Source organism: Lucilia cuprina, chromosome 3, assembly GCF_022045245.1.
Source record: "Lucilia cuprina isolate Lc7/37 chromosome 3, ASM2204524v1, whole genome shotgun sequence".
In the NCBI taxonomy this organism is placed as follows: domain Eukaryota; kingdom Metazoa; phylum Arthropoda; class Insecta; order Diptera; family Calliphoridae; genus Lucilia; species Lucilia cuprina.
Genome location: NC_060951.1, coordinates 33,813,529 through 33,824,243, shown reverse-complemented (window position 1 = coordinate 33,824,243; position 10,715 = coordinate 33,813,529). Strand labels below are relative to the sequence as shown.

The following is a 10,715-nucleotide window of genomic DNA, read 5'->3' as shown; positions in this document are numbered from 1 at the left end:
TTCGAGGTTTAACTTTAATTTAATACCTAATCCTTCACATAAAGATTCGCTGTAAATGTTTTAATTAAAACAGATACCTTTACTTTCAATTCCAATTTCTTTTCAATCCTGAATTTATTGGTTTACTTTATTTTATTAACATTTTAATTTGCAGCACCCAACTATTTACCTTTTCTTTTATATATTTAATTTGATTTCCTTTATTTTTATTAATTAATTTCTACGAAATGCTAAATAGCATTTAACCACAAAAAATAAAACTTTATAAAGGATTTAATGCTTACTTAATTGTTGCTCAACTCAATGTCTTTTATTTTGATTTCCTGTGGTAGGAAATCCTTATACATACTTACATATAAAAAGAAAACTAACTTAAATGGAAAAATTAAATTTTACCAACTTGTATTTAGGTCATAATGTGGCGGCAACTTGTTGATGCAATGCAGGAATTGTCTTTAGGAGGTACTTTAAATTGGTATTATAATTTCTGTTTTAATGTTTGAGGAACAAACTGTAACTGTGTGGACATACTTTTCTTATATAATAGTCAAGACTATAGTGAAGACTATGGCTTAGAATATAGACTATAGTCAAGACTTTAGATCAAATTATAGTCAAAATTTTTAACCGAACTGTATTCAAGACTAAAGACCACACTGTAGTAAAGTTTTTAACCCATACTATGTACAGGATTATATTAACTATATAGTACACATTAGCCTCAAGATTATAGATCATTCTATAGCCAAGACTAAAAATCAGGCTATAGATGATATAACAATAAGACTACAGATCAGACTATAGACCATGCTATAAATCATACTATATTAGTCTATAGTTGTGACGTTAGACCAGACAAACTGGTTTGATCAAGACTGTAGATTAGTCTCAAGATTTTGGATCAGACTATAGATCATACCTCAGACAAGGCGCTAAACTATAGTTCGGACTAGACTATATAAAACACAATAGTTATAATTACAAATCATGCCAAAGAGTAAATAACAACCAGGACTAATGAACAATTGAGATACAAGAAGAGGAGGAGATAGAAGGTTTTGTCCTTGTGGACTTATAAGTGCCTTGGTCAAGTATGGCTTGATGGTCTTAAAAACCAATTACTTTGCCTGATAAAGGCATTAATATTATTCAGTCTTAGCCTGGATAGTTCTGACAAATCATCAAATAGTCGCTTTCCTAGTTATATGAATCGAATGTCTGCTAGAGCAGGGCATTGACGTAGCAGATGTTCTTTAAATTCTTCCTCGTCTTGACAACTTCTATAGAAGTCGTTGTGGGGTATACCAAGTCTTCTTGCATGATTACCAAATGAGCTATGTCCCGTGATAACAGTGACAAGATTGCTGATGTGAGGACGCTTTAGTTGCAGAAGATATGACGTGCGATTACAGTTCAAACTTCGCTATATATTCCTGGTGTTTGATACAAGTTGGTTCATTACGCCATTTTGTCTGGGAGAGTATATAGAACTCTTCATCTATTTTTCTTTATCAGAAATAGAGTTGTCAATGAAATCCCCGTGTCCCCGTTCCCATTTTAGTGCGATTTTTGAATGTCTAGGTAGTCTTCTTAAGAATGCCCAGCTGCTATAAAATCAGGTATTTGATATAATTTTCAAAAATATATTTATTTAAAAATAAAATTCTCTTAAACTAAACATTTAATAAAAAGAACAATTTTAAGCCCAAAAATCACTTTCACTATCATCGGCCAAATTTTTTGCATTTCTATTTTGATCACCAGTAGATATTTCCAAATCAGAACTTGAATGCGTAGAAGTACTATCACCTAATTCTAAATCAATTGGAACAAATGTACGATTAGATTCAGTTAATATCTCGCCAATTTCCTTGCCATTAATGGGATTATATAAATTTAAATCGTCCATTTTGGGATAATCATCAATTTGACCAAATTCTTGAGGTAATTGTGATTCGATCTGTTGATGTTTTTTATTAGAAGAGGGTAGTGGATGTAAATCACTTGTCTCCGTAGAATCTGACAGCTGGCCCAGTTCATCATGTTCCATTGGAAGTTGTTCTTTACCCTTTGTCTCTCTTTTAGTTTGCTCTTCTTCCTCATCTATTTCCTTAATTGTTTCGGCAGTCATTTCTATTTCAAGTTGTTTGGAATCGATACTATCTTCACTTTCACTAGATAGATTAAGTCTAGAAGGCACTGAAGTATTAGAGATACGATTTAAATTTACAACATTTTCCAGATTTTGTAAATGATTTTTCTCGTTCCTTTCTTCACTAGCTTGGGTTGTAATTGTAGTAGCAGTGGTTGTCGAAGTAACAGTGGTGGTAAGACTTTTATCCAAAGCTTCACTAGGACGTTCATGTAACTGATATTTATACGTAAACGGTTTATCTTCTCTCTGCAAATCCCTTTCCTGAGTTATTTCATTAACCATTTCTCTAAGTGTATCTTGAGATTTAGATTGTTGCTCGAACAGCTGTTGCATTTTCGCCATAGATTGTTTTATCAATTGAGCCGTAGTATCGGTTTGAGGCATGGGTTTTTCCTTCAGATTTTTTGTACCTTTTAAAGCTTTCACCAGATCTTTGCTTTGCTTAGGAATGGGTTCATTGTATCTTAAGTTATGCTCTGAATCATTAGTTCGTGTAGTAGTTTCTAATGTCACCTTTTCATCATGTTTGGGAAACAATTCCCCTCTTACACTTGTTACAGCTAAATCTTCCATATTTGGCGATTCGAAATTTAACATAGGACTTAGCTCAATATTATGATCGTCATTTAAAGTTTTATCTTTAATATTGATTTCCGATAAACTTGATTCTAAATTTTCTTGTTTCCTCTCCTTGTGATCATTAATTTTTTCACTTAACTGAATATTAGTTTCCGATGTACCTTGTCCAAAATTTTGATTAAAATAATCTGGCAATTCATATATTTCCGGATATTTTTCCAAATGCTTCTGCAACAAATTGCCACTACGTATTTCTTCACCCTGTTCTCTACATTTTCGTATGGTATTCTCATGTTCGAAAAATTTCAGTTTAGCCTCAAGTATAGCGTTTCGTACTTCTAGTGAGGAGGTAGAACTTTCACTATTAGAGCTTTTTGGTTTTTCAATTTGTTCATGACCTTGTCGCAGAGTTTCCTTAATAAGTTCAAATTCTTTGTCGATTTCATCGTCACCGTCGTCTTCAAAGGTTTTTCTATCTGTTAGCATTCTAGCACTAATTATTTGTTTCCCTTGGGTGATACTATTTTCTTTAAAGTTGGGTATCGGTATTTTTTCGTTATGCCCTTCAGCTGCCTGTTCTTGGTCCCGTTTGCGTCGCTCCAAATATGACTGAAAATTTTGTTCCAATTGATTGCTTTCATTTTCCAATTGCTGAATGCGTAGTCTGAAATAAATAATGTCAAAATGAAATGCAAGTGGACAAAAAAAGATACACGTTAGTTAGATAGATAGATAGATAGATAGATAGATAGATAGATAGATAGATAGATAGATAGATAGATAGATAGATAGATAGATAGATAGATAGATAGATAGATAGATAGATAGATAGATAGATAGGTAGATAGATAGATAGATAGATAGATAGTTTATCAACTTACTTTGCATCATAAATTATATGATCCACAGAACGTCCCTGATCTACTATAGTCCTAGCCATATCGACAATTGCCTCTTTAGTTTTTGAAACATCCTTCAATATTGATGCTGCTGCTTCTGCTTCTATCATATGATCAGGCTTAGCCAATGTTTGGTCCTGATCTTCTCTCAGTTGTAACGTTTTGCTTATCTGAAATATATATTTTTTGTTGTTTATATAAAGTTAGCAGTTAAAGACTCTTATTTTACCCACCCCTGTCTCCATATTATTTTCATCCTTCTCCAGAGGTTTTGGAGACTCTCCATGATTAAAAGATTGAGGTTTTGATAAACTGTTTTCTTCTATATCTTTTACTGGGTTTGTATTTTCTCTTACATTGTCAGATCTTATACTAGTTTTTGGAAAATTTTCCTGGTCAACTCTTCTTTGGACATATATGGTTTTAAGGATATCTTTCTTTTCATGAATTTTCTATATTTTAAGGAATGTTGTAATTTTAATTTCTATTCTAAATATTTCAAATTCACAACAAACATACCTCTTCTACCGTTAATATAGCATTGTCCTCTTTTCGCTGCTGCTGAGCCTCTCGTAACTCTAAAGAAGATTCCTTTAATTTTTCCAATAATTCCATTTGTTTCTTTTCAAATTGTTGCAATTTCTTTTCGATATTATCATTACATTTGCGAGTTTCTTCCAAATTTATTTTAGGATCTTGCAACAAGTGCTGGAAAAGTTTTGAGTGAAAATATATTATTTTTAAAATTTTCACTAAAATATAACCCACCTTTGATAACTTTTGCTGATAATGTAATCTCATTAGACTTTTTAAATGTTTCATTTTAATATCCGTTTCACTTTGCATCTGTTCCCGGTGTTTGGTTAAAGCTTTACGCAAAGAAATTTCCACCTAAAAGAAATTTTAAATTTATAGTTAAGTTCCTGCAACATGCTTTCATTAGTTCCTTGCCCTATTCAAAAATCTTTGACCATTTTCCGTATTACGCATTTCATGAATCCATTCGGCATAGGATTTTTCCTGTGACTCCGTTTCCGTTTGTTTCTCTTTAAATTTTACTTTATTACGTTTTGGTTTTTCCTCCATAGGTTTCTGCTCCTCCCGATTACTTAAAACTTTGGTAACATTATCGAAATTTTGAGCACATTTACCGAATTGTTGAGTCAAATTATCTATGGATTCCACTATATTGGATAAACGTTTATTTTTACGTTTTGTCTGAGCCATTGCTTTCATATTTTCCGTTATACGCTCTAAGCTTTTGTTCAGAGTGTAATACTCTCGCGATCGTGCAGATTTTAATGTGCGTGATCTGGACTCATGTCGCTGTTTGGCAAATTGTTCAAACTCTCTAGTCATTTCAACTACCTTTTGGGATAGAATTAAGAGATACTGATTAATATGTTGAAGATTTTCATCTTTGGCAGATTTCTTTTCCGGATCGGAAACTTGAGCCGAAATCGATTTATTTTCCTTTTCTTGTTTATCGGTTTGAACCTCAGCGTTTCTTTTTAAGTGATCCTCTGCTTCTCTTTTTAGTAGATATTTTATTATGAGCAAGAGCAGGGACATATTTGGGTTGGTTTCATAATTTTGTATAATATGTTTATTTAAATCTCTTTTGCTGGCTTTAGCACCTGTTACTGCTTGCCATATTTCCGCAATTTCTTCATTGTTAAAACGAAATCTACGCATACTTTCAAAATCGGGTAGTGTATTACGAAATGGTACTTCAGTACAGAAAACGGATAGAGTGAAATGACAATTTTGCGCATAGAGAAATTCAGCTACTAAAGTATTTAGAGCCAATACCAGAGGAGAAAGGGTTAAACGCATGGTGGATCCTCCGGTGGAGGTCATGGTATGTGACATAATGTGTTTGCCTGTTAAAGTAAAAAGTAAAGTTATTGACATTGTCATCTTTTCTTATCAGTAGCATTGCCAATAGCAACCGATATGACAAACAAAGTGCATTTTGATCTAGATGTAATTAACTTCCTTAAAACTCACCCAAATTTGTTTTATTGAAATTCTTTATAAGATCACTACGCAACTTAGCCTGCAGCGATCGGGCGACATCATCTCGTTCCATCCAATTTTGGAAATATTTTTCAAATTCATTTGGCGGTATTTTAGTTAAATCAGCTACATTTTCTTTAAATTCCTTATGAGTTTCCATTTTGTATTAAAATTTATTTTGTTAATAATTTTAAAATGCAAAATAATTCTTTATTTTTATAAACTGTAGAAATTCTAAATTACTTTCTAAAAATTTTTGTTATAATTTATCTTATTACTAATCGAATACACCACCAACTGTTGTAGTTTACAAAATTTAGTGGGTAGTTTTCGGTTTGTTTATATTTCAAAATCATTCAAGTGTAACGGTTGAAACGTCTGTTAAAGAATTTAATAAAGGACAGGTGTTCGATATCGGTGTGTGTGTGTCAGAAGGGGTAGGTTCAGTGTAGCAAAATTAAAGAGTTGCCAATAGGAATATTCAGTAATTTCACCACTAGGGTTCTATAAATCGACTTTCGAATAATCGAACAATCGATTTTTTTGTCGAAAAGTTGAAGCTGATTATTTTGTTTCAAAAAGGTCGATAACTCGACTATCGTCTGTGAAAAAAAGTCGACTTTGGAAATAAGAGTCGAAAAAAGTCAAAAATAGTCATAAAATCGGAAAAAGTCGAAAATCGTCGACAAGTCAGAAATAGTCGAAAAGTCGAAAATAGACGGAAAGTCGAAAAAAGTAGAAAATAATCGAAAAGTCAAAAAAATGGACTATTTACAAAATACTAAAAGTCGAAAAGTCTAAATGTCGACTTTTCACTAATTGAAAAAAGTCGAAAAATCGACTTTGCATAAATGCAAAAAGGTGAAAAATCGACTTTTAACCAAATGCAAAAAGTCGACTTTTTACATTTAGTTGACAAAAAGTCAAAAACAAGTAGAAAATAATCGAAAAGTCGAATATTTACAAAATACTAAAAGTCGAAAATTCTAAAAGTGGACTTTTAACTAACTGAAAAAAGTCGAAAAATCGACTTTGCATAAAATGCAAAAAGTTGAAAAGTCGACTATTAACTAAATGCAAAAAGTCGACTTTTACCTAAATGCAATAAGTCGAAAAGTCAACTTTTCGTGTTAACTATAGAACCCTATTCACCACTAGGGTGTCTCGATACACAATAAAACAAATGGCTGCTAAGTATGGGTAATAACCGATAACTAGGTAATTGGCCGTTAGGCGACAATGATAACCAACGAACTTACGAATTGACTAAATAATTAACTAACTAAAAAACTAATTAACTAACTAATTAACTAACCAACTATCTAACTAACTATCTAACTAACTAACTAACTAACTAACTAACTAAAACTAACTAACTAACTAACTAACTAACTAACTAACTAACTAACTAACTAACTAACTAACTAAATAACTAACTAACTAGCTAGCTAACTAACTAACTAACTAACTAACTAACTAACTAACTAACTAACTAACTTACTAACTAACTAACTAACTAACTAACTAACTAACTAACTAACTAACTAACTAACTAACTAACTAATATACTAACCAGCTAACTAACTTACTTAATAACTAACTTTCTTACTAACTACATTTTGGCTATTTTTTACAAATATTCAAAAAACCGATTAAAACTTTTGTAAAATATTGAAAATTTTCCAATGGAAATTATTTTTTCCCCAGAAATCACCACAATTTACAAGAAAACCTTAATCTGGCATCCCAAATACCAAACGTTGACATATGGAATAAATGGCTGTTAAAACAGAGTGTCTATTAACGCAGAACATTTTAATTAAAATTTGAATTTCATAGATTTTTTACAACAATTTCTATAAAAAATATTTTAAATAAAAAAATTATACACATTTCATTATAACTTAACTGTGCACAACACGATCTTTAAAATCTAATAAATTAAAAACAAAATAAATGAACAAATTATTATTTTAACGGAATTCTGTTAATAACATCCATTATTCAGTTAACAGAATTCACCAACGCAGCAACACACTCATTTCCATGGGAAACGAATATTTATTTATTTTAAAAAATATTTTTAACACAGCAATCGTTGTTCCTTGTGTTAAATTGAAAAAATTAAATTTCAAAGATATTTTTTAAAAAGAAAAGAAAAAATTTAATTTGTTTCTAGAATTTTTTAAAAATTTTAAATTTTTTCTTTAATTTTCTTTAAACAAAACTCCATTTACGTACCAACATGTCGTCGGCGGATTTGAAAAAATTGGATAACAAAAATGATGGGAATTCTAAAAATGGAGATGAAGTCAAACCTGGCACAATTACTCGAGCACCGAAGCCTATAGTCTTGTCTTCACAGCGTTTTAATAAAATTATTAATAATGCTACCACTACGGATCATTCCAAAGCGCTGGCAGAGGCGGAAGAGATACAGAAATATAAGGAGCAGCTAAAGGCTGGAAATGATGAGTTAGTAGCTCAATTTAAGGGCAATATGCAGAGAACCCAGGAACAAAAATTGCAGCAGATTAAAGAGCAAATGGATAAGAAAACTAAACAAGGTATATTTTCGAATAAAATTCAAAAAACAATTAAGATCTATTTGAATCGAAATTGATTACTAAACGGGATTCAATTCTAAATGAGAAAAAACTTTGTAAACCCTCCCCCTCCCCTTTCAGGCATTGCTGACTACGAACAGGCCAAAGAAAATGAGGCACAAAAGCGTCAAGAGAAAATAGCTAAAGCTCAACAGATCATGGAACGCCTTAAGCCAGGTCCACGTGAACTACACAGTGCTGTGCTACAAAGTGAAGTTTTGCGAGCCCGTAACGTACAACGCAGCATAAATGAAGAATTCGAAAAGGTTGCAGCAAAACAAGAACGAGAAACTAAGAAAATGTGTAACGAACAAGCATTAAGTTGGATTGGCGAGGAGCAGCAACGTTTAAGTGAACGTCAAAAGAATACAATTGCCTATAAAAAGGAACTATTGCAGACCATTAATGAAAATCAAAAGCAACGTTATGAACAAAAGAAACAAATGATAAAGGAGCAACAGGCCGCTAGAGAAGCTACCGATTTGGAGATCAAAGCACAAATTGAAAAGGAAAAAGCTATAATGGAAAAGAAAAAAGAAGCCTTGAGAAAGAATGCCTTGGAGGCAATGAAAATGGTAGAACAGAGGAGATTAAGTAAGTAGAAATAAAAGATTTTGAATAATAACTTGGTTTTTAAGAAAAATATTTAAATTTGAAAATTTTTTGCTTTTTTCAGGAGATCGCATGGTTGAAGAAGTCGAAGATCGTCTATGTTGTGTTTACAATACAGGCAAAAGCCAGTTAGATGCTCTACGAGCTGAACAGACCAAAAAACTAGCTAACGAACAACAATTAAAGATTGAGGCAGAAGTTAAGAAATTAAACAACATCGAAGACAAATCAAAAGCCCTCGAATCTGAGCGTGTAAGACGTGACATCACAACAATGCAATTGAAATTTACCGCTGAAGAACAGGAAAAGGTGCGCAAAGACAAAGCAGCCAAACAGGCTCGCATAGAGGCTTATCTCAAAGAAATGGAACAACAGAAGGAGGCACAACGTAAATTGGATGAAGAAAAACGTTTTGAAATGGCTCAACGTTTCAAAAATACTGAAGTTAATTGTTTATTCAATGAAAAACAAAGAGCCGAAAAATTGCGACAATTCCAAGATGTACGTTCACAGCTCAATAAGCAAATTGAAGAAAATAAAACACAAAAATTGGCTGAAAAACAAGCAGCTATTAGTTGTTCGGACAACAGTGTGGAGAAAGAACATAAATTCTTCTTGGAATATGCTCGTAATCTTATGGAAGATGCTCAACAAAAAGGTAGACCTTTATATCCTTTCGTTAAGGTAGTGCATCAATATAAACGTGACAATCAAATTGATTGTGATCGTAAAGTAGCCAAACATTTGCAATCTAATGTTCCTATTGGGGAGAAACATCCAAACACTCAATTAACTTCAGAGAAAACCGATAAAGAACCTCAGGATTCTACCAGAGAAAGTATTTTACAGAATTGCTTAAAAATCAATGAAATTATCAAGGCCGATTCAAGCCAACAGGAAAACAAAACAGCAACAGAGAATGACATACCCCCCAAAGATGATTGTGCTCTACATCTACATTTACGCTACAGCATGGATGAGTTAAAGAAAATGAATCAATTCTCAGCACCCACTTGTCATTAGAGCTACTTGCTTGCTGTTCATTAGTTGCATAAACTTTTTCTAAATAAATAAAATAAATTTTTTTATTAATTTATTTATTAAAATCTTTTTAATTCATTATAAAAAAAATTCAAAAATTAAGTTATTTAATTTTTTTAAATTGTATAAAAATTAGCAAAAATATTTAGGTCTCAAACCTTTTTTAAATAACACATAATCTTAATTGTTAATTGTTAACTTATTTGTAAATTTGCAGTAGATTGGTTTGTTTGTTAACTTTTTAATTTAAATTGTTTAGTTGTTGTTTAATTTAAGATTTTTTTGTTTAAAAACTTGATTCTGTTTTAGTTTAAATAAAATTTTTATTTTGTTGATTCTTAAAATTTTAGTTTCTTTCGTTAACCTGCAATTCTGGGAGACCTAGAGGTAAATGAATAAAAATTAAAAGAATTTCATTTTCATTAGTTTTCTTTTTATAAAACATTTGCAAAAAAAGTTCTTTTTCTAGAACATATTTAAGAATTTTCTAGTTCAGTTCTAGTTCAGTTCCAGTTTAGTTCTAGTTCAGTTCTATTTAGTTCTAGGTTAATTCTAGTTCAGTTCTAGTTCAGTTCTAGTTCAGTTCTAGTTCAGTTCTAGTTTAGTTCTAGTTTAGTTCTAGTTCAGTTCTAGTTCAGTTCTAGTTCAGTTGTAGTTCAGTTGTAGTTCTGTTGTAGTTCATTTCTAGTTCAGTTGTAGTTCAGTTCTAGTTCAGTTCTAGTTCTAGTTCAGTTCTAGTTCAGTTCTAGTTCAGTTCTAGTTCAGTTCTAGTTCAGTTCTAGTACAGTTCTAGTTCAGTTCTAG

General features: G+C 31.6%; 2 protein-coding genes across 2 annotated transcripts; one reads left to right on the top strand and one right to left on the bottom strand.

The window, feature by feature from the left end:
* Positions 1-1,635: 1,635 nt before the first annotated feature.
* LOC111679978 (centrosomal protein of 128 kDa) lies at positions 1,636-5,828 on the bottom strand. The gene is made up of 7 exons (XM_046947176.1): positions 5,644-5,828; positions 4,585-5,516; positions 4,402-4,524; positions 4,153-4,341; positions 3,867-4,085; positions 3,616-3,803; positions 1,636-3,398 (listed from the first exon to the last, which is right to left on the bottom strand). Exons 1-7 carry the CDS (start codon positions 5,810-5,812, stop codon positions 1,700-1,702), a joined length of 3,519 nt encoding a protein of 1,172 aa, XP_046803132.1. The 5' UTR covers positions 5,813-5,828; the 3' UTR covers positions 1,636-1,699.
* A 1,457-nt stretch (positions 5,829-7,285) lies between these two features.
* LOC111679977 (trichohyalin) lies at positions 7,286-10,270 on the top strand. The gene is made up of 3 exons (XM_023441580.2): positions 7,286-8,219; positions 8,340-8,852; positions 8,935-10,270. The coding sequence occupies exons 1-3, from the start codon at positions 7,898-7,900 to the stop codon at positions 9,891-9,893; spliced, it is 1,794 nt and encodes a 597-aa protein (XP_023297348.2). The 5' UTR covers positions 7,286-7,897; the 3' UTR covers positions 9,894-10,270.
* Positions 10,271-10,715: the final 445 nt, after the last annotated feature.

Excerpts from the sequence above, each read along its gene's own strand:
- LOC111679978 (XM_046947176.1), bottom strand. The coding sequence starts at position 5,812 with ATGGAAACTCATAAGGAATTTAAAGAAAATGTAGCTGATTTAACTAAA. Across the intron at positions 5,517-5,643 it reads TTTCAATAAAACAAATTTGG|GCAAACACATTATGTCACAT; the intron begins GTGAGTTTTAAG and ends TTACTTTAACAG. Across the intron at positions 3,399-3,615 it reads CATATAATTTATGATGCAAA|ACTACGCATTCAGCAATTGG; the intron begins GTAAGTTGATAA and ends TATTTATTTCAG.
- LOC111679977 (XM_023441580.2), top strand. The coding sequence starts at position 7,898 with ATGTCGTCGGCGGATTTGAAAAAATTGGATAACAAAAATGATGGGAAT. Across the intron at positions 8,220-8,339 it reads GGATAAGAAAACTAAACAAG|GCATTGCTGACTACGAACAG; the intron begins GTATATTTTCGA and ends CTCCCCTTTCAG. Across the intron at positions 8,853-8,934 it reads GGTAGAACAGAGGAGATTAA|GAGATCGCATGGTTGAAGAA; the intron begins GTAAGTAGAAAT and ends TGCTTTTTTCAG.